We start from the raw sequence: 27,328 nt of genomic DNA on the forward strand, positions 1-27,328 counted from the left end.
CCGAGGTCGTCCTGGGGTCCAGATGGCATGTCGAGGAGCCCCCCCTCCCCCCCAGACCTGACCGTCCCCGGACAGGGGCAGAACGCTTATTCCCCATCCATTCGGAGGGGACATTTATTTTTGTCCCGGCCACGGTTGGGCCTCCAGACCAGCACATTGTCCCGCGAGGACCTAGGGGTGGGGATGGCCTCCGTCCCAACGTAGAGGCAAGAATGTGGCGGAAGGCCCTGGCCCTCAGATGCCCCGGGGCAGGTCGCGTGCCCTGGGTCTGAGCCGGGGGCGGGGGCGGGGGCGGGTAGGCGTCCGCCGTCCGCGTCGTCTTTGTCCCCTCCCGGTCCAACGAGAGACACGAGGACACGCCCACTCTGATCTGCACAGAGGACCCTTGCCTGGCATCGCTCACTGACCATGTCCCCATTTCTTTAATGCGTGTTTGCGCTCACAAGGTGCAGGAGACACCTCGGGATGGCGCCGGCTGGGAGGAAGCGCCCGGGGAGAGCTGCGAAGGCCCCGGTGGAGGCTCAGGGTATGGCAGCCTATGACTTTGGGAGACAAGAGAGAAGAGAGCTGAGTGGGCCAGAGGCTGAAGGTACTGGCTATCACACACCTTTGCAGATACAGCACTTGTAGATACCGCACACGAGGCAGGTCACTGCTTTGGAGTCCTCCGCGTTGTAAAAACTAAAATCCTCGTGTGTGTGTGTGTGTGTGTGTGTGTGTGTGTCTGTCTGTCTGTCTGTCTCTGTGTGTGTCTGTCTCGGCGTGGGTCTGTCTGCCTCTCTCTGTGTATGTCTGTCTCTGTGTGGGTCTCTCTCTCTCTCTCTCTCTCTCTCTCTGTGTCTGTCTGTCTCTGTGTGGGTCTGTCTGTCTTTCTGTCTCTGCGTATGTCTGTCTCTGTGTAGGTCTCTGCATTTGTGTGTGTGTGTGTGTGTGTGTGTGTGTGTGTGTGTGTAAAAAGCAGTTTCATGTACCAGAGGTTGTCCACTTGATCCTCCCGTCCCAAACTGGGATTACAGAGGCTTAGGTAGCAGCTCTTCTGCTCCCCCACAGTCTTTCTTTCCAAAATATCTCACACCTGCTGGGTGATGTGCTCTGCCATTAACCTTGAAAGGCTTGTAACACTGTCTCCATGGCATGGTCCTGGTCCCTGATCCAGTTTCAGCTGACCTGGCACATACATGCTTCCTTCCCTATGTCTGCCTTAAAAAACTTTTGTTTGCAAGAGGCCTAAAAAACTCCACAGTGAGGATATTGCTCCCTGAAAACTGATCAAAATGCCATACTTCGTTTTATTGTTTTAATTCCGTTAGCCAACATGTAGTACATCATTAGTTTGTGATAAAATGTTCAATGATTCATTAGTTGCGTATAACACCCAGTGCTCATCACATCACATGCCCTCCTCAATGCCCACCACCATGCTTCATTTTAAAATGTTTTCCACTTTTATTTCAACACAGGAGACAATCCAGTAACCGATAAACATGGGCGAAAAAGGCCTTCCACAGAAACATTTGAGGAAGATGTGGGGTAATGTGTTCGTAGCATTTTCAGTCTCCAGATCGAGGCACCTTGGCTAACGTACCAATTATTCTCTGTAAAATCCTAGAATGAGACATTTCTTCCAAAACAAATATGACCGTTGTTTATCCTTAATAATGTTTGATGTAACTTCTTCACAGAAATGAAGTACAGCAGATGCTGGAAGGACTTGGAGGTATGCTTAAGTGATATTTGCAGTGGAAAAAAAAAAGTTTTAAACCATACAGCTTTTTAAAAAGATTTTATTTTTATTCATTTGTCAGAGAGAGGGAGAGAGAGGCAGAGAGAGGCAGAGAGAGAGCACAAGCAGGGGGAGAGGCAGGCAGGGGGAGAGGCAGGCAGAGGGAGAAGCCGGCTCCCCGCTGAGTAAGGAGCCAGACGCGGGACTCGATCCCAGGACCCTGGGATCATGACCTGAGCCGAAGGCAGCTGCTTAACCAACTGAGCCCCCCAGGTGTCCCAAACCATACAGCTTTTATAAATGGAAATGTTAATGAGAGGTCTACAACACTGATTTTACTGCCTTGTTCTCGTATGTAGGATACTACACAAGTATTTAGTGTGATTCAACTTTGCAAGTTTCTTTACTGACCTTTTCCATTGTTGATGTGGAAAAGTAAAAATGGTACTAACATTGATGAGGTAAGAATGATGCCATTATTTTATACATGTGTACATATAATGTACTGTGTAAGAAAATGGACGGAGAAAAGTTTGTACCTCCTTTTGTGTGCACAGATTAGTGATATATCAGTATCTACTGTCAAGTTTAAGTTTTCTTAATTTAGTTACTTTTCATAACTTTCCGGTGTCCTATTCTTTGGAGTAGCAGCACACACTGAATCCTCTAAAAAACAAAAACAAAAACAAAACAAAACCCCCCCCAAAAACCCTCTTTATTGTTTTTTTTTTTTCATTAGCAAACTGTGTAGCTGCAAACTAAAGAACTCTCCTAGCTAGTGAGAAATATATAATCATATCCAAACTCCTAAGTTTCATGCTGTTCGGTCAGATGTCAGTTACACCACCTGCACTACAGGGCAGCACACTTAGCAGAGTTCACGTCAATTTACGGCTCTTGGATAGAGATCATCCTTACCAGAAAGTATGTTTTGAAAGCTTTGCTCTATTTGGTGGTGACAAAGTGCTTGCTTTGTGAGCTGTCTAATAAACTTCTTACTATAGATGAATTCCGGATGGATAAAATATTTTTATTATAATGCAGATCCTTCATGACTACTGAAAAATAACTATTGATTGTAGATCCATCAAGTCAAATCATATGATTTGCAAAGTTTTATTTGAAGTACTAAGAGTCTGTGAAATGCAGCACTTAACGGATAAAAGTGTTATGTTAAAAAGCTCCGTGAAAATATTTAAAAAATGTTTTTGAATTCATTTATTTAAATAGAATTTTTACACCCGCAGCGTTTGTCTCTTGTAGTAAAACAGTTAAAAGCATCACTCACTAGATTGCTTGAAAAATAATTTTTTAAATGTGCGATATAATTATTTTTATCCTTTTGAGGATCGTTTTTAAGAAAATACGTTTGTGCATTTTTTATAATGCATTCTAATGGTAATCCACCTAAACATGTCCCTTGAATTGGAGGATATTTTATAAATTTAGAAAAATTTGCCTTTTAGCCGTTTTCTCACAAGGAAATTAAAGTCTGTCTTTGGGAGTCTCCGTACACATTTTGATAATGGAAAATATCTTGATTATTATCCCCTTTTCATTATGTCTAAACGAAAAGGTGACCTGCAGTTAGAAAAATTAGAGTTGGGATACTAGTACTAGAAAGATTTTACAGAAAATAGTGAGCAAATCTTGCTTTTTGAAATGATGCCTGTGTTATAATTTTTATTTTACTTATTTTATTTTTTGACGTGTAATCGGCATACAATATTGTATCAGTTCCAGGCATACAACATAGTGATTGGACATTTATGATGCCTGTATTACAAATTTTAAATGTCACCATACGGTACTGTATGGTGACTAACATAACATAATAAAAAAATAAAAAAATAAATTTTATATGTCTTTGCACATTGCCGAGGCAACATTTACCCATATTGATTTGTATATATGAAAACAAAATGATTTTCAACACTAAATTTCGATGAATGTTTTCTATACAGTTGACATTAAACAGGCCCTTCTTGCAAAGAGAAAAATGTTCGAAATGAATGCAAAAGCTTCTGTCAAAACCACTAACGAAAAAATTGAGCGTGTTTGGAAAATACAACAAGAACAAAGGTGAAGTTGTTGTTTTTGTTTTTGTTTTTTTTAAGTCACGATGACATTTGTATCATTTCTTAGTATTCATTGTTGCAAATAACCTAAGGCAAATTCTATTATATTGAATTTTCCAGTGAAAAATAGATTTTACTTATTTTTTCCCTAAGCGGATAAATTCTGTTAACCTCACTCCTTAACAGAATTGAGATGTATTTCCTAGAAACCAATAAAGATGACCTTTTTTCCCTTTCCAATAACAAGTGAGTTTTCTTCCTATAACATTAATTCATATTTGTTCTAGACGTACAGTAGCTGAACTTCAGGTAAATGTCTTAAACCATTATTCTTGTTAACTGTATTCAGTTATGTAGAAAAGGTTAATCTTATATCATAAATAATTTGCATATTTTCACTAAATTGTGTTCACTGTTCTTTCTTAAAAATCATTGTTGTGCCAAAGAGGGGAAATATTTAAGTGAAATATTCCTGTTTGGAAATCTTCCATGATAAATGGATATGATATCCTTATTGAATCCATTTATCATATCAGAGCATGCATGTTCTTCAGTAAGAAGAAATGAAAAGTAAACTGCTTTTAGATGAAATGATTTTTTTTTCTGGAAAGTTGATAGTACAGTAAATCCTCACTAGTTTTTAAGAGGTAAGGCATGTGAGATAGCTTATATATTGGTCAGTTAGGAACAATACTTTTGGAATAAGAGTAAATTGTTCATATACCCTTTCTGTTTCCCATGAGATGCTTTCAGAGGCTATTATGCTATTACTGCCTTCTCCTTTTATAGTGCGAATTGTGTCAAATCAATTTTGTTTTGAATATGGTTAATTTTTTCATATCTTTATGAAGTATGACAGTGCTCATTATTGTTTTACAGGCAGAATCTTCATTTCAAATATTCTCAGCAGTTTCTGACTTTGTTTTGGGAGTGGGATACAGACATGCGGAAAGCCCAGGAACAAGAAGAAAAACTAGCTGTTGGTATCAGCCTTGGTTTAAAATTGATTTATTTATTGTATCAAAGTTTCAAGTTGCAATAGGTCATGAAAAACACAGGAGATAATGTAGAGTCCATGAGCCCAGATGGGTAAAGGTGGGTAGAAGAGGTAGCGGTGGGAGACTGAATGTTCTATTTGGATTGCTTCTGTCTATTTAGTGATATAGGAAGGTCACCAGTTAAGAGTTAGAGTGGTGGAGGAGGTGTTGCCTTTGGGGGGGCAGAGAAGAAGTCCTGAAATTGTTTCCTGAGAGCAGGCCAGCGAATGGACTAGGGAAATATCACTGCCAAGCAGCATTATGAGTCTGATTTAGGTTAGTGTCATAGTGATTCGTGAATTTAAAGTGAGACCACTCTGCATGGTTGTGGCAGAGCAGCTGGAGAGTTGGATTTTCCAGGGTTGCAATTTAGCCACGCAGACTGACAGAGTGAAAAAGAGGGCAAAGTACATGTGCAAGTGCATAGGTATGATGACGGGCCATGGAATTTAAGCCAAGAAGGAGGAAAAGGGAGAATGTGAGAGTGGAGACCTGGGGACAATGAAAAGTCGTGGGATCAACGGGATGTTAATCCTGAAAGAGTATTGAACTGTAGTAAAAAAAAAGGGGGAGAACTACAAACAGGGAGGTAGAGGTTGAACGTTTGGGGCAGGGGGAAGAGGAGAAACAGTATAGTACAGTGGTCAAGAGCCTGGACTCTGGAACCAATTTTGGGGGGTCCAATCCTGGTTGACCAGTACTAGCTGCGAAGTCAGGGACAAATTGTTTATCTCTGTACCTCACTCGGTTTCCTCACCTGTGAAAGGAGACGAGACATAATAAGAGTACTTGCCTCATAGAGTTGTTTTGAGGATTAAATAAGATCATATATAATAAGTTTATTTAAAATGGTTCAGAACAGTACCTGACACACAGTTCCTATATAAGTCTCTGCTCTAATTAATATTATGTAGATGTTGCAGTTATTGGGAATGACAGAATCCAGGGTATGACTATGTAAGTGAGTGACTGAAGTAGGGAAGAGGACAAAATTATTGTTGGAGATTAGGTCAAGGAACAGAGAGGCTAGTATCATCTGTATACATACTGAAATGACCAAGAATCAACACATGTTTCAAATGTTTCTAGAAAGAATATCTCTGGGACGCCTGAGTGGCTCAGTCGGTTAAGCATCTGCCTTCAGCTCAGGTCATGATCCCAGGGCCCTGGGTTCGAGTCCCACATCGGGCTCCTTGCTCAGCGGGAAGTCTGCTTCTCCCTCTGCCTGCCACTCCCCCTGCTTGTGTGCTCTCTCTCTCTCTCCCTCTCTGATAATAAATAAAATCTTTAAAAAAGAAAGAAAGAAAGAAAGAAAGAAAGAAAGAAAGAAAGAAAGAAAGAAAGAAAGAAAGAATATCCCTTCTGTAACTACCGTTAGGAAGGATTATTGTATAGATTTTTGCCTACTTGTGGCAAACACGTTATTGGAAAGGTCATTTGTGGATTTTGAAGTCAAAAATTAAAACATATTTTCGATATTGGTGAGACAGACAATTTCCTACTTAATGGCTGCTAGGTAGGATCATCGTATTGTTTTTGTATACTAGTGGTGAACACAATTATCTAAACTTGGTCATAAAAGTTGTTAAAACAGGAAATGTTAACAAGTATCGGTTTAAAGAATATTCCTTTCAAACTTTATGTATAATTATGTTTTCTAAACATTAAATGTTACCCACATTTTATCACCCTTTTCTTTTATATTTGTAGGGTATGTTCCGAGACCAACGAAAGGTTCTTCAACAAGCTAGAATTGTTCAGAACCAGACACTGCAAAAAATTAAAAATTTATATGAGCAATTCTTAAAGGTCTGTTGTATTTGGCAATGCCATACATTCTTATAAAACAAAATATGTAGGGGCGCCTGGGTGGCTCAGTCGGTTGAGCAACCGGCTCCTGGTATTGGCTCAGGCTGTGGGTCCTGATCTCATGGGTTGTGGGATCGAGCCCTGCCTCATGCTCCCTGCTTAGCGGGGAGTCAGCTTGAAGATTCTCTCCCTCTGCCCCTCCTCCCACTTCCATGTGCACATTGCTCTCCCTCTGTCTCTCAAATAAGTAAATAAATATTTTAAAAATATGTAATATGTATATAAAGGTACAAGACAGATTGTTTCTTTCCAAATCTATGGGGGGGGGGAACCATTTAGGTTGTACATCTAAATTGTTAACCATTTTCCATTTGGAATTCGTTGCTTTGGATTTAACATAATTAGTAAATGCATTTTTATTTTAGGATTAATTAATAGTTTTGTGGGAGTCATTTAAAACAGGGAACTGTAAAGTGGGAATTTTACCTAGGAATATATGTATTGTGAAGAAAACTGGTACTTTAGTAACACTTTAATCATAATTTGTTGTCCAGCAATCAGTTTTGAGGAGATCAGCCATAAATATATAGTGGAAACTAGGAGGTCTATAAATCACTTCTACATGTCTTTTACTTGTATTAACAGTTTTTGTTAAACATGAGTAGGCAATTGTAATTGATGAATACCACTTTTATATTCAAATGTGTTACATGAGTGTTTTATGGCATATTTGCTTTTGGAATATTAGACTAATAATGACTTTATATACATACTTAAAATCATAAGGAAAGGTCTAAATGTATAACAGAATGAAAAAGCCAGAGGAGGACTAAACGTTTGTGAATTGAGAATGATCTGCTGTGATATTTGCACATTAGTAAGTTGTCCTCAGTGACACAGACCTCTTCTTCATGCAGATATATACTTATTTAGGAGGTGATGGGATGCTGCACATTCCCCTTCTTTTTTCTTGGTGTGTGTGTGTACGCGGGGGGGGGGGGGTGGTGTTTGGGGGGGTGGAGGGAGGGGGGAGGGGGCGGCGGAAGGGAGTGGGAGGTGTACTTTACCTCTGCAATTGTACCTTAATATCTTTCTTTGAATTCCCACTGCTACTGCCCTCGTTCAGGATCTCACCATTCCTTGCTTATACTATTAAACTCTCATCTGAGTTCTCTCTTCTCCAGTCCATCCTTCACAGTTCTGCAATATGATCTTCCAAAACATATACCATTCCTCCCGAAAACCTGTCATTAGCTTCCCATTTTATTTTTCATTATTTTTTTTTATTATGTTCAGTTAGCCACTGTATAGTACATCGTTGGTTTTTGATGTAGTGTTCAGTGATTCATTAGTTACGAGCTCTGGGTGTTATACGTAGCTTCCCATTTTAAACTCTCAGGTAGTCAATGTCTGCCCTGTAACAAGACTCCCTTTGTAGTTTTATACTTATATTCCTCCTTTCCTCCCGCCCCTCCAGTACACTAACTCACCATTACTTCCTTGTTTCTAGAGCGCTTTCAACTCCCTCTTCCCTTTACCCACTGAAATCTTATTCTTTTGCCAACTAAATCAGAATCAATCTTATTTTCCAGTACACAGTTCATGGCAAGTTGTGTTTCCTTACTTGTTACAAAGTTTTGGTGTAGTTTTTATTTACGCGTTTTTTATTCTCACTGGAATAAGGAAGGAAGAGATCGTGCATTCATTTGCAAATTCCTCCACAGCACTTAACAGCACTTTTTACATAGTATGCACTAGATCACTGTTTGTTAAATGAATAGTAAAGATTTAGAACATGCTTGTGTTTCATAACTTAAAGAGGTCATGTTACAGATCATTTTATTCCCTCCAATGGAATCATGTTACATTGATTTTTACTCATTATAAGTGCACTGTTATGTGGTGTTTAGGAAGCTTATTAGAGGGGCGCCTGGGTGGCACAGCGGTTGAGCGTCTGCCTTCGGCTCAGGGCGTGATCCCGGCGTTGTGGGATCGAGCCCCACATCAGGCTCCTCCGCTGTGAGCCTGCTTCTTCCTCTCCCACTCCCCCTGCTTGTGTTCCCTCTCTCGCTGGCTGTCTCTCTCTGTCAAATAAATAAATAAAAATCTTAAAAAAAAAAAAGAAAGCTTATTAGAGAGTTTAAAAATTATGGTATTTCATTCTATGGGACTGTCAGTCTTTTTCTTTTTTTTCCTCCACCTTGACCTTAACTGTTTATTAACCCATTGTTTCGAGCAAAGTGTACTACGGTCATGCCTCTATAGTAATAATATTTGACTCAAACACAACATTTAAAAAATTTCTTAAGTGGGTATTTTTATCTCCATGTATTAGGTATAATATTTTATTTGGAATAAATAAAGAGCATCCTTTGACTATTAAGACTTGTTGCTTTTGAAATTTAGTTTTTTAAAGATTTTATTTATTTTTGGGGGGAGAGAGAGAGAGCGCGCGTGCATGTGCACGAGCAGGGGGAGGGGCAGAGAGAGAGGGAGAAGCAGACTCCCTGCTGAGCAGGGAGCCAGACGTGGGGCTCGATCCCAGGACCCTGAGATCATGACCTGAGCCAAAGGCAGACGCTTAACTGACTGAGCCTCCCAGGCACCCCTTGAAATTTTTAATTTTACATGTTTGGAGCATGAGAGGAAAAGTGGTGGTTTATAACTGACCTAGGCTTTTTGTTTTAGAGTATGCAGGACTTAGAGAAGGACCATGAACATCTTCTCACTGATGAACAAAGTGAAGTTAGGGAAGAAATGACCAAGTTGCAAAACAGAATTGTGAGGGAAGCTGTAAGTAGTGTGTATTTAATATTAAGAACTAAGGAGGGGTGTGAGCATTGGGGTATTTTGTTTGCCAAAATGTATGTAACAATTACCTAAATAACATGTGAATGTTTAATATTTCCTTCCTTGAAACAGCAACAGCAAGAGCTGGCAATTGTTCAAAAGTCTCTTCATTCCCTGTTGTTCTGATGACTTTGAAGAAAGAACAGGAACCTAAGTTTTACGATACAAGTATAACATTAGCTACACTGAACCACGTTGTAGTAGTTTAAAAACTGTAGTTGAAATCAGTACATCTTGTTTATCATAGCTTGCTTGTTAAGTGCAAGAATCTTTTCCTGTTAAAACCCCAAACCCTAAACAGTTATGTGGGTAGCAGCAATTCCACAATTATATGTATTAAACTCTCAACCCTTCATTAGTAATGATGACTTTTTGTACTTAACACTGTCAATTAACTTTTAACAATAAGGATGATTTAATTTTAGGCTTGGCCTCAGTGGATCTGTATCAGTCCCAAAAGTTTCAAAGCACAAGTACAGAAAGAAGGCTACATTGCTTTTCCTAAAGGAAAAAAAATTAAAGAATATAAAATCTATCTTATCCGTGTACCCGCTTGTATTTATTCATTAGTTTACAGAGCCAATTCCAATAAAAATATGATTTCAGAAGAAAATGTACTCCACTGCCTTATAAAAATTATTGAAAGTAAACATGAGATTGTGTTTTTGAATAAATTAAACCGCCTAAAATCACTGGGAGAACAAAACTACATATATAAATATCAGTGCTGAGACATGGGTTTGTGAATATGTCATTTCCACAAAGACATCAAAATGTCATTTAATTGGTGTTGGTTCACTATTAAATGACACCTGCCCTTAGCACTGATTGAAAGTATTTCATTAATATGCACATATACTTAATCACTTATGGTTTGAGTATTTCACATCTGTCTTCAAAGATAATCTACCTACAGTGCTTTGTTTTCAAGTTTAATATTCACTGAGTATGTAGAATTTTGATTTTATATATGAGAACTAAGAACTCGAGTGATTAATTCTTACACCTTTCCTTTTGTAATGGGCATTTTTTTTTTACATTTAATAATGTAACACCATCTTCATTTGGGCACATTCAGAGAAACACACACACACACACACACATACCCATCTCTTCACAACTTATATATGTGCAATCTAAAAAACAAAACAAATGAATAAACAAAAAAAATCAAATACTGGGTGATCTGGAACATATTACTCAAATTTGCTGGTCCTCAGTGCCCTGTTCTGTGAAATAAGGATGACACCATCCCTGTTGCAAACTTTTTTTGAGTATAGTTGACACACAATATTACATTAGTTTCAGGTGCACAACATAGTGATTCAACATCTCTATATGCTATGCTATATATATGCTCCTAAGAGAAGCTTAGGTGGGATCATCTCACCTTGCCACTGCCTCTGGACCTGGATTGACAGGTGGTCTTTCTCTTCTTCCTCCCTCTTGTGCTTGGGGACAGTTATTACATAACATTGCTAGACAGTATGGAGGTTCCTCAAGAAAATAGAGAACCAGCATAAGATCCAACAATCCTAATTCTGGTTATTTATCTGAAGAAAATGAAAGCACTAATTCGAAAGATATATGCACTCCTATATTCATTGCAGCATTACCTACAATAGTCAAAATATGGAAGCAACCTAAGTGTCCATCAGTAGATGACTGGTTAAGAAAGATGTGGAATGTGCAGTCTAAAAAACAAAACAAATGAATAAACAAACTGATGGATGCCAGAGGGGCATAATGGGTCAAAGGGAGTGGGAGATACAGTTATGGAATGAATAAGTCATGGGAATAAAAGGCACAGCATAGGGAATATAGCGTGCTACTGTAGTAGCTATGCTATGCTTACCCCAAGTGTAGCTGCGATGGGTCACCAACCATAACTGACCCATTATGCCCCTCCCACACCCCTCTCCCCTCTGGCATCCATCAGTTTGATCTCTGTATTGATAGGTCTGATTCTGATGTTATTTTTGTTTCTTCATTTGTTTTGGAGGAGGAAAGGGAAGAAGCAGATGTGTGAGGAGGGACAGAGGAGGGGAAGGTGGTCCTGCAGTGTTTGGGTTTCAGACGGAAGGTCCACAGTTAACCAGACACTGAGCATAAGGACTGGGTCAGGACTGAGGACTGAAGAAAATTGTCCTTCTTAACAATGTACCATAGCTTCTTGTGACCTTTCTTTATGGCAGCCAGTAATACTTAAAACAAGTACCAAGAACTGAATTCTACCTAGTTTTATTGGATTCTCGAAATACCTTTTGGTTTAAATAAGCCAGTACAAGATTCATTTCCATCATCTTTCCTTTGAGAGCTCTCCCTGAAAGCAACTATAGTAAAAGGCAGTGGAAAAATGAAATTGAAGTAAAACCCACTTAACCTGGGTGGAAAAAAAAATTCTGCTCCATTTTGTTGTGAACCTAAACCTGCTTTAAAAAGTAAAGTTGAATATATATGTTAGAATATATACATAGTATATATAATCGTAATGTGTATACAAATAATATATAATGGCAAATTATGTATCAATACAAAAATAATCATAATACAACGGCAAAATATTTCTTCCCCTTAGAATATCAGCCAAAGTTGCTTCAAGTATGTATTTCCTCATTTGAGGTTGTCAGGGGATGAAATAAATGTCAACTGTTTGATCATTAAGTACGTTATGTAGGTAGATTATCTTTGAAGACAGATGTGAAATACTCAAACCATAAGTGATTAAGTATATGTGCATATTAATGAAATACTTTCAATCAATGCTAAGGGCAGGTGTCATTTAATAGTGAACCAACACCAATTAAATGACATTTTGATGTCTTTGTGGAAATGACATATTCACAAACCCATGTCTCAGCACTGATATTTATATATGTAGTTTTGTTCTCCCAGTGATTTTAGGCGGTTTAATTTATTCAAAAACACAATCTCATGTTTACTTTCAATAATTTTTATAAGGCAGTGGAGTACATTTTCTTCTGAAATCATATTTTTATTGGAATTGGCTCTGTAAACTAATGAATAAATACAAGCGGGTACACGGATAAGATAGATTTTATATTCTTTAATTTTTTTTCCTTTAGGAAAAGCAATGTAGCCTTCTTTCTGTACTTGTGCTTTGAAACTTTTGGGACTGATACAGATCCACTGAGGCCAAGCCTAAAATTAAATCATCCTTATTGTTAAAAGTTAATTGACAGTGTTAAGTACAAAAAGTCATCATTACTAATGAAGGGTTGAGAGTTTAATACATATAATTGTGGAATTGCTGCTACCCACATAACTGTTTAGGGTTTGGGGTTTTAACAGGAAAAGATTCTTGCACTTAACAAGCAAGCTATGATAAACAAGATGTACTGATTTCAACTACAGTTTTTAAACTACTACAACGTGGTTCAGTGTAGCTAATGTTATACTTGTATCGTAAAACTTAGGTTCCTGTTCTTTCTTCAAAGTCATCAGAACAACAGGGAATGAAGAGACTTTTGAACAATTGCCAGCTCTTGCTGTTGCTGTTTCAAGGAAGGAAATATTAAACATTCACATGTTATTTAGGTAATTGTTACATACATTTTGGCAAACAAAATACCCCAATGCTCACACCCCTCCTTAGTTCTTAATATTAAATACACACTACTTACAGCTTCCCTCACAATTCTGTTTTGCAACTTGGTCATTTCTTCCCTAACTTCACTTTGTTCATCAGTGAGAAGATGTTCATGGTCCTTCTCTAAGTCCTGCATACTCTAAAACAAAAAGCCTAGGTCAGTTATAAACCACCACTTTTCCTCTCATGCTCCAAACATGTAAAATTAAAAATTTCAAGGGGTGCCTGGGAGGCTCAGTCAGTTAAGCGTCTGCCTTTGGCTCAGGTCATGATCTCAGGGTCCTGGGATCGAGCCCCACGTCTGGCTCCCTGCTCAGCAGGGAGTCTGCTTCTCCCTCTCTCTCTGCCCCTCCCCCTGCTCGTGCACATGCACGCGCGCTCTCTCTCTCTCCCCCCAAAAATAAATAAAATCTTTAAAAAACTAAATTTCAAAAGCAACAAGTCTTAATAGTCAAAGGATGCTCTTTATTTATTCCAAATAAAATATTATACCTAATACATGGAGATAAAAATACCCACTTAAGAAATTTTTTAAATGTTGTGTTTGAGTCAAATATTATTACTATAGAGGCATGACCGTAGTACACTTTGCTCGAAACAATGGGTTAATAAACAGTTAAGGTCAAGGTGGAGGAAAAAAAAGAAAAAGACTGACAGTCCCATAGAATGAAATACCATAATTTTTAAACTCTCTAATAAGCTTTCTTTTTTTTTTTTTAAGATTTTTATTTATTTATTTGACAGAGAGAGACAGCCAGCGAGAGAGGGAACACAAGCAGGGGGAGTGGGAGAGGAAGAAGCAGGCTCACAGCGGAGGAGCCTGATGTGGGGCTCGATCCCACAACGCCGGGATCACGCCCTGAGCCGAAGGCAGACGCTCAACCGCTGTGCCACCCAGGCGCCCCTCTAATAAGCTTCCTAAACACCACATAACAGTGCACTTATAATGAGTAAAAATCAATGTAACATGATTCCATTGGAGGGAATAAAATGATCTGTAACATGACCTCTTTAAGTTATGAAACACAAGCATGTTCTAAATCTTTACTATTCATTTAACAAACAGTGATCTAGTGCATACTATGTAAAAAGTGCTGTTAAGTGCTGTGGAGGAATTTGCAAATGAATGCACGATCTCTTCCTTCCTTATTCCAGTGAGAATAAAAAACGCGTAAATAAAAACTACACCAAAACTTTGTAACAAGTAAGGAAACACAACTTGCCATGAACTGTGTACTGGAAAATAAGATTGATTCTGATTTAGTTGGCAAAAGAATAAGATTTCAGTGGGTAAAGGGAAGAGGGAGTTGAAAGCGCTCTAGAAACAAGGAAGTAATGGTGAGTTAGTGTACTGGAGGGGCGGGAGGAAAGGAGGAATATAAGTATAAAACTACAAAGGGAGTCTTGTTACAGGGCAGACATTGACTACCTGAGAGTTTAAAATGGGAAGCTACGTATAACACCCAGAGCTCGTAACTAATGAATCACTGAACACTACATCAAAAACCAACGATGTACTATACAGTGGCTAACTGAACATAATAAAAAAAAATAATGAAAAATAAAATGGGAAGCTAATGACAGGTTTTCGGGAGGAATGGTATATGTTTTGGAAGATCATATTGCAGAACTGTGAAGGATGGACTGGAGAAGAGAGAACTCAGATGAGAGTTTAATAGTATAAGCAAGGAATGGTGAGATCCTGAACGAGGGCAGTAGCAGTGGGAATTCAAAGAAAGATATTAAGGTACAATTGCAGAGGTAAAGTACACCTCCCACTCCCTTCCGCCGCCCCCTCCCCCCTCCCTCCACCCCCCCAAACACCACCCCCCCCCCCCCCGCGTACACACACACACCAAGAAAAAAGAAGGGGAATGTGCAGCATCCCATCACCTCCTAAATAAGTATATATCTGCATGAAGAAGAGGTCTGTGTCACTGAGGACAACTTACTAATGTGCAAATATCACAGCAGATCATTCTCAATTCACAAACGTTTAGTCCTCCTCTGGCTTTTTCATTCTGTTATACATTTAGACCTTTCCTTATGATTTTAAGTATGTATATAAAGTCATTATTAGTCTAATATTCCAAAAGCAAATATGCCATAAAACACTCATGTAACACATTTGAATATAAAAGTGGTATTCATCAATTACAATTGCCTACTCATGTTTAACAAAAACTGTTAATACAAGTAAAAGACATGTAGAAGTGATTTATAGACCTCCTAGTTTCCACTATATATTTATGGCTGATCTCCTCAAAACTGATTGCTGGACAACAAATTATGATTAAAGTGTTACTAAAGTACCAGTTTTCTTCACAATACATATATTCCTAGGTAAAATTCCCACTTTACAGTTCCCTGTTTTAAATGACTCCCACAAAACTATTAATTAATCCTAAAATAAAAATGCATTTACTAATTATGTTAAATCCAAAGCAACGAATTCCAAATGGAAAATGGTTAACAATTTAGATGTACAACCTAAATGGTTCCCCCCCCCATAGATTTGGAAAGAAACAATCTGTCTTGTACCTTTATATACATATTACATATTTTTAAAATATTTATTTACTTATTTGAGAGACAGAGGGAGAGCAATGTGCACATGGAAGTGGGAGGAGGGGCAGAGGGAGAGAATCTTCAAGCTGACTCCCCGCTAAGCAGGGAGCATGAGGCAGGGCTCGATCCCACAACCCATGAGATCAGGACCCACAGCCTGAGCCAATACCAGGAGCCGGTTGCTCAACCGACTGAGCCACCCAGGCGCCCCTACATATTTTGTTTTATAAGAATGTATGGCATTGCCAAATACAACAGACCTTTAAGAATTGCTCATATAAATTTTTAATTTTTTGCAGTGTCTGGTTCTGAACAATTCTAGCTTGTTGAAGAACCTTTCGTTGGTCTCGGAACATACCCTACAAATATAAAAGAAAAGGGTGATAAAATGTGGGTAACATTTAATGTTTAGAAAACATAATTATACATAAAGTTTGAAAGGAATATTCTTTAAACCGATACTTGTTAACATTTCCTGTTTTAACAACTTTTATGACCAAGTTTAGATAATTGTGTTCACCACTAGTATACAAAAACAATACGATGATCCTACCTAGCAGCCATTAAGTAGGAAATTGTCTGTCTCACCAATATCGAAAATATGTTTTAATTTTTGACTTCAAAATCCACAAATGACCTTTCCAATAACGTGTTTGCCACAAGTAGGCAAAAATCTATACAATAATCCTTCCTAACGGTAGTTACAGAAGGGATATTCTTTCTTTCTTTCTTTCTTTCTTTCTTTCTTTCTTTCTTTCTTTCTTTCTTTCTTTCTTTTTTAAAGATTTTATTTATTATCAGAGAGGGAGAGAGAGAGAGAGCACACAAGCAGGGGGAGTGGCAGGCAGAGGGAGAAGCAGACTTCCCGCTGAGCAAGGAGCCCGATGTGGGACTCGAACCCAGGGCCCTGGGATCATGACCTGAGCTGAAGGCAGATGCTTAACCGACTGAGCCACTCAGGCGTCCCAGAGATATTCTTTCTAGAAACATTTGAAACATGTGTTGATTCTTGGTCATTTCAGTATGTATACAGATGATACTAGCCTCTCTGTTCCTTGACCTAATCTCCAACAATAATTTTGTCCTCTTCCCTACTTCAGTCACTCACTTACATAGTCATACCCTGGATTCTGTCATTCCCAATAACTGCAACATCTACATAATATTAATTAGAGCAGAGACTTATATAGGAACTGTGTGTCAGGTACTGTTCTGAACCATTTTAAATAAACTTATTATATATGATCTTATTTAATCCTCAAAACAACTCTATGAGGCAAGTACTCTTATTATGTCTCGTCTCCTTTCACAGGTGAGGAAACCGAGTGAGGTACAGAGATAAACAATTTGTCCCTGACTTCGCAGCTAGTACTGGTCAACCAGGATTGGACCCCCCAAAATTGGTTCCAGAGTCCAGGCTCTTGACCACTGTACTATACTGTTTCTCCTCTTCCCCCTGCCCCAAACGTTCAACCTCTACCTCCCTGTTTGTAGTTCTCCCCCTTTTTTTTTACTACAGTTCAATACTCTTTCAGGATTAACATCCCGTTGATCCCACGACTTTTCATTGTCCCCAGGTCTCCACTCTCACATTCTCCCTTTTCCTCCTTCTTGGCTTAAATTCCATGGCCCGTCATCATACCTATGCACTTGCACATGTACTTTGCCCTCTTTTTCACTCTGTCAGTCTGCGTGGCTAAATTGCAACCCTGGAAAATCCAACTCTCCAGCTGCTCTGCCACAACCATGCAGAGTGGTCTCACTTTAAATTCACGAATCACTATGACACTAACCTAAATCAGACTCATAATGCTGCTTGGCAGTGATATTTCCCTAGTCCATTCGCTGGCCTGCTCTCAGGAAACAATTTCAGGACTTCTTCTCTGCCCCCCCAAAGGCAACACCTCCTCCACCACTCTAACTCTTAACTGGTGACCTTCCTATATCACTAAATAGACAGAAGCAATCCAAATAGAACATTCAGTCTCCCACCGCTACCTCTTCTACCCACCTTTACCCATCTGGGCTCATGGACTCTACATTATCTCCTGTGTTTTTCATGACCTATTGCAACTTGAAACTTTGATACAATAAATAAATCAATTTTAAACCAAGGCTGATACCAACAGCTAGTTTTTCTTCTTGTTCCTGGGCTTTCCGCATGTCTGTATCCCACTCCCAAAACAAAGTCAGAAACTGCTGAGAATATTTGAAATGAAGATTCTGCCTGTAAAACAATAATGAGCACTGTCATACTTCATAAAGATATGAAAAAATTAACCATATTCAAAACAAAATTGATTTGACACAATTCGCACTATAAAAGGAGAAGGCAGTAATAGCATAATAGCCTCTGAAAGCATCTCATGGGAAACAGAAAGGGTATATGAACAATTTACTCTTATTCCAAAAGTATTGTTCCTAACTGACCAATATATAAGCTATCTCACATGCCTTACCTCTTAAAAACTAGTGAGGATTTACTGTACTATCAACTTTCCAGAAAAAAAAATCATTTCATCTAAAAGCAGTTTACTTTTCATTTCTTCTTACTGAAGAACATGCATGCTCTGATATGATAAATGGATTCAATAAGGATATCATATCCATTTATCATGGAAGATTTCCAAACAGGAATATTTCACTTAAATATTTCCCCTCTTTGGCACAACAATGATTTTTAAGAAAGAACAGTGAACACAATTTAGTGAAAATATGCAAATTATTTATGATATAAGATTAACCTTTTCTACATAACTGAATACAGTTAACAAGAATAATGGTTTAAGACATTTACCTGAAGTTCAGCTACTGTACGTCTAGAACAAATATGAATTAATGTTATAGGAAGAAAACTCACTTGTTATTGGAAAGGGAAAAAAGGTCATCTTTATTGGTTTCTAGGAAATACATCTCAATTCTGTTAAGGAGTGAGGTTAACAGAATTTATCCGCTTAGGGAAAAAATAAGTAAAATCTATTTTTCACTGGAAAATTCAATATAATAGAATTTGCCTTAGGTTATTTGCAACAATGAATACTAAGAAATGATACAAATGTCATCGTGACTTAAAAAAAACAAAAACAAAAACAACAACTTCACCTTTGTTCTTGTTGTATTTTCCAAACACGCTCAATTTTTTCGTTAGTGGTTTTGACAGAAGCTTTTGCATTCATTTCGAACATTTTTCTCTTTGCAAGAAGGGCCTGTTTAATGTCAACTGTATAGAAAACATTCATCGAAATTTAGTGTTGAAAATCATTTTGTTTTCATATATACAAATCAATATGGGTAAATGTTGCCTCGGCAATGTGCAAAGACATATAAAATTTATTTTTTTATTTTTTTATTATGTTATGTTAGTCACCATACAGTACCGTATGGTGACATTTAAAATTTGTAATACAGGCATCATAAATGTCCAATCACTATGTTGTATGCCTGGAACTGATACAATATTGTATGCCGATTACACGTCAAAAAATAAAATAAGTAAAATAAAAATTATAACACAGGCATCATTTCAAAAAGCAAGATTTGCTCACTATTTTCTGTAAAATCTTTCTAGTACTAGTATCCCAACTCTAATTTTTCTAACTGCAGGTCACCTTTTCGTTTAGACATAATGAAAAGGGGATAATAATCAAGATATTTTCCATTATCAAAATGTGTACGGAGACTCCCAAAGACAGACTTTAATTTCCTTGTGAGAAAACGGCTAAAAGGCAAATTTTTCTAAATTTATAAAATATCCTCCAATTCAAGGGACATGTTTAGGTGGATTACCATTAGAATGCATTATAAAAAATGCACAAACGTATTTTCTTAAAAACGATCCTCAAAAGGATAAAAATAATTATATCGCACATTTAAAAAATTATTTTTCAAGCAATCTAGTGAGTGATGCTTTTAACTGTTTTACTACAAGAGACAAACGCTGCGGGTGTAAAAATTCTATTTAAATAAATGAATTCAAAAACATTTTTTAAATATTTTCACGGAGCTTTTTAACATAACACTTTTATCCGTTAAGTGCTGCATTTCACAGACTCTTAGTACTTCAAATAAAACTTTGCAAATCATATGATTTGACTTGATGGATCTACAATCAATAGTTATTTTTCAGTAGTCATGAAGGATCTGCATTATAATAAAAATATTTTATCCATCCGGAATTCATCTATAGTAAGAAGTTTATTAGACAGCTCACAAAGCAAGCACTTTGTCACCACCAAATAGAGCAAAGCTTTCAAAACATACTTTCTGGTAAGGATGATCTCTATCCAAGAGCCGTAAATTGACGTGAACTCTGCTAAGTGTGCTGCCCTGTAGTGCAGGTGGTGTAACTGACATCTGACCGAACAGCATGAAACTTAGGAGTTTGGATATGATTATATATTTCTCACTAGCTAGGAGAGTTCTTTAGTTTGCAGCTACACAGTTTGCTAATGAAAAAAAAAAAAACAATAAAGAGGGTTTTTGGGGGGGGTTTTGTTTTGTTTTTGTTTTTGTTTTTTAGAGGATTCAGTGTGTGCTGCTACTCCAAAGAATAGGACACCGGAAAGTTATGAAAAGTAACTAAATTAAGAAAACTTAAACTTGACAGTAGATACTGATATATCACTAATCTGTGCACACAAAAGGAGGTACAAACTTTTCTCCGTCCATTTTCTTACACAGTACATTATATGTACACATGTATAAAATAATGGCATCATTCTTACCTCATCAATGTTAGTACCATTTTTACTTTTCCACATCAACAATGGAAAAGGTCAGTAAAGAAACTTGCAAAGTTGAATCACACTAAATACTTGTGTAGTATCCTACATACGAGAACAAGGCAGTAAAATCAGTGTTGTAGACCTCTCATTAACATTTCCATTTATAAAAGCTGTATGGTTTGGGACACCTGGGGGGCTCAGTTGGTTAAGCAGCTGCCTTCGGCTCAGGTCATGATCCCAGGGTCCTGGGATCGAGTCCCGCGTCTGGCTCCTTACTCAGCGGGGAGCCGGCTTCTCCCTCTGCCTGCCTCTCCCCCTGCCTGCCTCTCCCCCTGCTTGTGCTCTCTCTCTGCCTCTCTCTGCCTCTCTCTCCCTCTCTCTGACAAATGAATAAAAATAAAATCTTTTTAAAAAGCTGTATGGTTTAAAACTTTTTTTTTTCCACTGCAAATATCACTTAAGCATACCTCCAAGTCCTTCCAGCATCTGCTGTACTTCATTTCTGTGAAGAAGTTACATCAAACATTATTAAGGATAAACAACGGTCATATTTGTTTTGGAAGAAATGTCTCATTCTAGGATTTTACAGAGAATAATTGGTACGTTAGCCAAGGTGCCTCGATCTGGAGACTGAAAATGCTACGAACACATTACCCCACATCTTCCTCAAATGTTTCTGTGGAAGGCCTTTTTCGCCCATGTTTATCGGTTACTGGATTGTCTCCTGTGTTGAAATAAAAGTGGAAAACATTTTAAAATGAAGCATGGTGGTGGGCATTGAGGAGGGCATGTGATGTGATGAGCACTGGGTGTTATACGCAACTAATGAATCATTGAACATTTTATCACAAACTAATGATGTACTACATGTTGGCTAACGGAATTAAAACAATAAAACGAAGTATGGCATTTTGATCAGTTTTCAGGGAGCAATATCCTCACTGTGGAGTTTTTTAGGCCTCTTGCAAACAAAAGTTTTTTAAGGCAGACATAGGGAAGGAAGCATGTATGTGCCAGGTCAGCTGAAACTGGATCAGGGACCAGGACCATGCCATGGAGACAGTGTTACAAGCCTTTCAAGGTTAATGGCAGAGCACATCACCCAGCAGGTGTGAGATATTTTGGAAAGAAAGACTGTGGGGGAGCAGAAGAGCTGCTACCTAAGCCTCTGTAATCCCAGTTTGGGACGGGAGGATCAAGTGGACAACCTCTGGTACATGAAACTGCTTTTTACACACACACACACACACACACACACACACACACACACACACACACGCAGAGACCTACACAGAGACAGACATACGCAGAGACAGAAAGACAGACAGACCCACACAGAGACAGACAGACACAGAGAGAGAGAGAGAGAGAGAGAGAGAGACCCACACAGAGACAGACATACACAGAGAGAGGCAGACAGACCCACGCCGAGACAGACACACACAGAGACAGACAGACAGACAGACACACACACACACACACACACACACACACACGAGGATTTTAGTTTTTACAACGCGGAGGACTCCAAAGCAGTGACCTGCCTCGTGTGCGGTATCTACAAGTGCTGTATCTGCAAAGGTGTGTGATAGCCAGTACCTTCAGCCTCTGGCCCACTCAGCTCTCTTCTCTCTTGTCTCCCAAAGTCATAGGCTGCCATACCCTGAGCCTCCACCGGGGCCTTCGCAGCTCTCCCCGGGCGCTTCCTCCCAGCCGGCGCCATCCCGAGGTGTCTCCTGCACCTTGTGAGCGCAAACACGCATTAAAGAAATGGGGACATGGTCAGTGAGCGATGCCAGGCAAGGGTCCTCTGTGCAGATCAGAGTGGGCGTGTCCTCGTGTCTCTCGTTGGACCGGGAGGGGACAAAGACGACGCGGACGGCGGACGCCTACCCGCCCCCGCCCCCGCCCCCGGCTCAGACCCAGGGCACGCGACCTGCCCCGGGGCATCTGAGGGCCAGGGCCTTCCGCCACATTCTTGCCTCTACGTTGGGACGGAGGCCATCCCCACCCCTAGGTCCTCGCGGGACAATGTGCTGGTCTGGAGGCCCAACCGTGGCCGGGACAAAAATAAATGTCCCCTCCGAATGGATGGGGAATAAGCGTTCTGCCCCTGTCCGGGGACGGTCAGGTCTGGGGGGGAGGGGGGGCTCCTCGACATGCCATCTGGACCCCAGGACGACCTCGGGGGACCAAACTGTGCGGCCGGGCGGCCGGGCAGGAGGGACAGACGCAGACGGCCCCTCCTCACCAGGTGCGACCTTCCCAGGAAGTGGGGACCGTCAGACCCGCTCCCCGCCCTGCCGGCCCTGCCAGCCCTGCCCTCAGGGCCCTCGTCATGTCCTGTCAGAGCCCCAGAGGACCCTGTGGGGACATCACCTCAGAGGTCAGCCCAGCCGCCGCTGTCCCACACCCTGATCCCCTCACGTCTGAGGAGAACCACGCCCCCCCCCATGGCCACCGGTCCGGCTCCCTACCCGCCTGGGCCTCCCTGAGGGTCCCTATGCCCCACCCCATCCTCTGCCTCTCTGTCCCTCCCTCCATCCCTCCATCCGCACAGCGACCTCCACACCACACCCTCCGCGATGCTCCTCTGAGGGCCAAGGGATGGAGAGGAGCGAGACAGCCTCGCCTGGGCGGGAGCGTCCCTGATTGGCCGGCACAGCGCGCATGCGGGAGGCGGGACCTCGGCCGAGACACGCCCCCTGGACCAACTGCCGCCCAGGCGCTGGTGCCGAGGGTCGAGGGTCGAGGATCGAGGATCGAGGATCGAGAATCGAAGATCGAGGATCGAGGATCCAGGACTGAGGCCCGGGCCGGGCCGTTGCAGCTCTACCGTTCAGGGACGTTTCACAGGCCGTCTTCCTGGGAAAGGACAAAAGGATCCGGGAGTGTGGAACAGGTAGGTGCTCAAGCCTCCGCCTTCCTGACGTGGGACACTTTAACAATTCCTGGCCAGTCTCCTCCCGGGGCCCTTCCCACCCACTGCTTCCACTCGCAGAGGAATAGCCATCCTCCCGCGTGTCCCGTGTAAACCACCCCCCTCCGTCTTCTAGGGTTTGTTTTTCGGTTGGTTGGTTGGCTGGTTGGTTGGTTGGTTGGTTGGTTGGCTGGCTGGCTGGTTGGTTGGTTGGTTGGTTGGTTGGCTGGTTGGTTGGTTGGTTGGTTTTTGTTTTGTTTTAGAGACCCGTGTATGTATCCTTGACTGTCCTGGCCTCCTGGTGTGTTGCCTGGGTAGTACAATAAATTGTATCGCGTTCTGCCTCGTGTTCCGCCGCTTCCTTTTTCGCCCAACATTGTGTCCTAACAGTATCACCTATACTATTCCGCGGAGCCGTACTGCTTTCATTTTCCCTGTTGTAGCATTCCACTCCTCAATTCATTCATCCGTTTTCTTGTCCATGGACATGTGGGTACTTTCCACTTCAGAGCCCTTAAAAGCGGTGACGCTAGGAATATTCTGATGTCTGGCATACGTGCAATTGAGTTTTGTAGCGTTTGAAGGAGTCCAAGAGTTTAGAGGAGTTAATGACCTATTGCTAGGTCACAGGCTAGGTGAGTATTCGGTATAGCCAAATTGTTTGCAGCTTATGACTCCCACCAGCAGGTTGGGTACTAATTGTTCCGTATTCTCACCAATGCTGAGTATAATCGGATTACATTTGGGTTTGGGGTGGTGGTCTTCTTTTGCATTTCTCCAACCACTAAGGAGATTGAGCTCCTTTATATGCTTATTGGCCATTTCAATTTCCTTTTCCATGGCATCATCTATGTGGGTATCATGACCTTTCTTCAAATGGGTAGGATGACTTTCTTACAGTTTTGTAGAAGCATTTCATATATTCCAGACATCAATCTTTTTTTTTTTTAATTTAAATTCAATTAGCCAACATACAGTACATCATTACTTTTGATATAGTGTTCAATGATTCATTAGTTGCATATAACACCCAGTGCTCATCACATCACGGGCCCTCCTTAAAGCCCCTCACCTGGTTACCCCATCCCCTCACCCACCTCCCTTTCCTCAACCCTCAGTTTGTTTCCCAGAGTCAAAAGTCTCTCATGGTTTGTCTCCCTCTCTGATTTCTTCCCATTCAGTTTTCCCTCCCTTCCCTATGGTCCTCCACACTAGTCCTTATATTCCACATGAGTGAAACCATATGATAATTGTCTTTCTCTGCTTGACTTATTTCACTTACCATAATCCCGTCCAGTTCCAACCATGTCGATGTAAGTGGTAGGTATTCATCCTTTCTGATGGGTGAGTAATATTCCATCGTATATATGAGCCACATCTTCTTTATCCAGATGTCAATCTTTACAACAGTGTTTCCCCTCTGCCTTTTTATTGCAATAAAATACAAATAATGCAAATTTTACCTTTTAAGCCATTTTTGGATATAGAGCTCAGTGGCATTAAGTACATTCCCATTGTTGTACAATCATCACTGTCATCCATCTCTAAAACTTTTCATCTTTCTGAACTGAAACTCTGTACCCATTAAACACCTATTCCCCGTTCCCTCCTCCTCCCAACCCCTGGCAACCACCACTGTACTCTCTTTCTCTATGAATTTGGATATCTCATACATACAGTATTTGTCCTTCTGTGACTGGCATATTTCACTGAGCATAATGTCTTCAAGATTCATCCATATTGTAGCATGTCTCAGTTTTTCTTTCCTTTTTGAGGGACAGATAATGATCCACTGTAGGTATATGCCACTTCCCCCCCCCCATCCATCTGTTGATGGACACTTAGGTTGCTTCCACTTTTATCTATTGTGAATAGTGCTATATGAGCACAGGTACACAAATATCTGTTTGACTCTGTCCTTTCACTTCTTTTGGGTGTATACTCAGAAGTGGAATTGATGGATCGTACCATAGTTCCACTGTTTAGTTTTTGAGTTTCCGCCATACCGTTTTCCATGGAGGCTGCAACAGTTTACAATCGCACCAACAGTTGCACAATGGTTCCCTTTTCTCACATCTTCGCCAGCAATGGTTCTCTTGTCTTTTGGGGAGTGGCCATTCTAAAAAGTGTGACTTACCCACAATGCTAGGCTTACAACAGACAGTGGGATGACAAAAATAAGGGACATAAGTAGTATAGAACAAATTGGTATGCGTTGCTTAAGTAAGTAGTAGTTGACTTTATAATGAAATAATGTGATAAGAAGTCTGTGGGTCTTTTTCTGTGAAAATCTTCCTGTGTGTCAAAAGGGACCCTGCCCATTCACAGCGGTCACCAACAAGAGGTGATCAGGAGACTCTCCACTGTAACAATCGGTGATACAAGGTGAAAACACCTTGTAAATGCTAACAAACATTAGATGATATACAGACATCTCTTCCTTAGAAGAAGCACTAGGAAATAGTGCACTAAGCAGAAAAGCTAATCTCTTTCTTCTTGCCCTTGTAGTTCCCTCTCTGCCTGAATCTTTTTTTTTTTTAAGATTTATTTATTCATTTATTTGAGAGAGAGAGAACGAGAGAACAAGCAGGAGGGCCAGGAGGAGAGGGAGAGAGGCTCTCAAGCAGACTCTGCAATGAGCACAGAGCCTGATGCAGGGCTCGATCTCACGACCCTGAGATCACAACCTGAGCCGAAACCTAGAGTCGGTCGCTTAACTGACTGTGCCACCCAGGTACCCCAAAGATACATTTATTTATTTGAGAGAGAGAGAGAGAAAGAAGGAGGGAGGGAGGGAAGGAGGGAGAGAGAGGGCACACAAGCAGGGGTAGGGGCAGGGGGAGAGAGAGAGAATCTCAAGAGAACTCGCCACTGAGTGCAGGGCCCGATGTGGGGCTCGATCTCACGACCGGAGCCCAAATCAAGAGTTGGTCGCTTAACTGACTGAGACACCAAGGCGTCCCTCCTCTCTGCCTGAATCTTTAAGAACTTTCTGCCATTGGCTCATTTCCAGCTTTGCCTTCCCATGTCTACTGATTCTTTTTAGCCCCACATCATTGCTGCATAGGAGAAAGTGTAGCTCCCCAAAAATGTCTGGAAAGGACACATGACAGGAGAAGCTCAAAACTATGGATGGTGGGGCGCCTGGGTGGCTCAGTTGTTAAGCGTCTGCCTTCGGCTCAGGGTGTGATCCCAGAGTCCTGGGATTGAGCCCTGCATCGGGCTGCTCCGCTGGGAGCCTGCTTCTTCCTCTCCCACTCCCCCTGCTTGTGTTCCCTCTCTCGCTGGCTTTCTCTCTCTCTGTCAAATAAATGAATTAAAAAAAAAATCTTAAAAAAAAAAAAAACCACAACTATGGATGGTTATCAGAGGGAAGGCCTTAGCCCATTTTTTACACTGATCTAAATTCTACAATAATTGCAGCTACTGCCTATTGAACACAGGCTTATCTCAGGCATGGTGCCGAGTGCTTCGTATGCATAATCTCCACCACATCCCATCAGGAGATCCTTAATATCTGGGCACACGTGCTCTCTCTCTCTCTCTGTATATTATATATAATGTTAAGATTGAGCAGTGAGTTCAGGTGTTATTAGTTTTCCTCATTCTTTACAAAGTTCCCTGTTACTAGGGTGATGATATAATGTATCATCCAAATGGAGACAAGTTTGAGAGTGAAGGAGGGTGTGGCACAGGACAACCAATGTAAGCCAGGACTTGCCCCCAGGAAAACCATAGTGTATGCTCACTCCACATATCGGCCTCCATGTAATAGATTTGGCAGCCGTTGAGAGTTATTACATAGATCCATTAATTCATTAGGTGTTGTAAAGTGGTAATTTTCTAACTTTATTATTCTTGTTGCATTTATTGGCTGGAATTGTCCCATGAAGGGTAACTACAAACCACTTTGTTTTCCTGAAATACAATCCACACAAGAAAGGCAGAATTATTGCTTTATTCTCTCCCTTTTCAGGGTGATGGGTTGCTGTCTTCTGGTCTCTTAAAG

General features: G+C 40.6%; 3 protein-coding genes across 3 annotated transcripts in view; 2 read left to right on the top strand and 1 right to left on the bottom strand.

Annotated features, from left to right (window-relative positions):
• Nucleotides 1-27,328, top strand: part of LOC123786522 (paraneoplastic antigen Ma6F-like) — a 159,904-nt gene that overhangs the window by 81,825 nt on the left and 50,751 nt on the right. The window contains exon 3 of the mRNA XM_087860348.1: nt 22,673-22,705. Coding sequence (XP_087716474.1) covers nt 22,673-22,705 — 33 coding nt within the window. The remainder of the gene's footprint in view (nt 1-22,672; nt 22,706-27,328) is intronic.
• LOC123804153 (synaptonemal complex protein 3-like) lies at nt 466-9,623 on the top strand. Its single transcript, XM_045816133.1, has 8 exons — nt 466-589; nt 1,461-1,530; nt 1,683-1,717; nt 3,688-3,805; nt 4,681-4,780; nt 6,549-6,647; nt 9,336-9,440; nt 9,570-9,623. Exons 1-8 carry the CDS (start codon nt 466-468, stop codon nt 9,621-9,623), a joined length of 705 nt encoding a protein of 234 aa, XP_045672089.1.
• On the bottom strand, nt 12,959-22,122 carry LOC123804154 (synaptonemal complex protein 3-like). The gene is made up of 8 exons (XM_045816134.1): nt 21,999-22,122; nt 21,054-21,123; nt 20,867-20,901; nt 18,778-18,895; nt 17,803-17,902; nt 15,936-16,034; nt 13,142-13,246; nt 12,959-13,012 (listed from the first exon to the last, which is right to left on the bottom strand). Exons 1-8 carry the CDS (start codon nt 22,120-22,122, stop codon nt 12,959-12,961), a joined length of 705 nt encoding a protein of 234 aa, XP_045672090.1.

The sequence above is a fragment of the Ursus americanus genome, chromosome X (genome assembly GCF_024610735.1).
Source record: "Ursus americanus isolate L20-20 chromosome X, mUrsAme1.1.p, whole genome shotgun sequence".
NCBI classification, from domain to species: Eukaryota; Metazoa; Chordata; class Mammalia; order Carnivora; family Ursidae; genus Ursus; species Ursus americanus.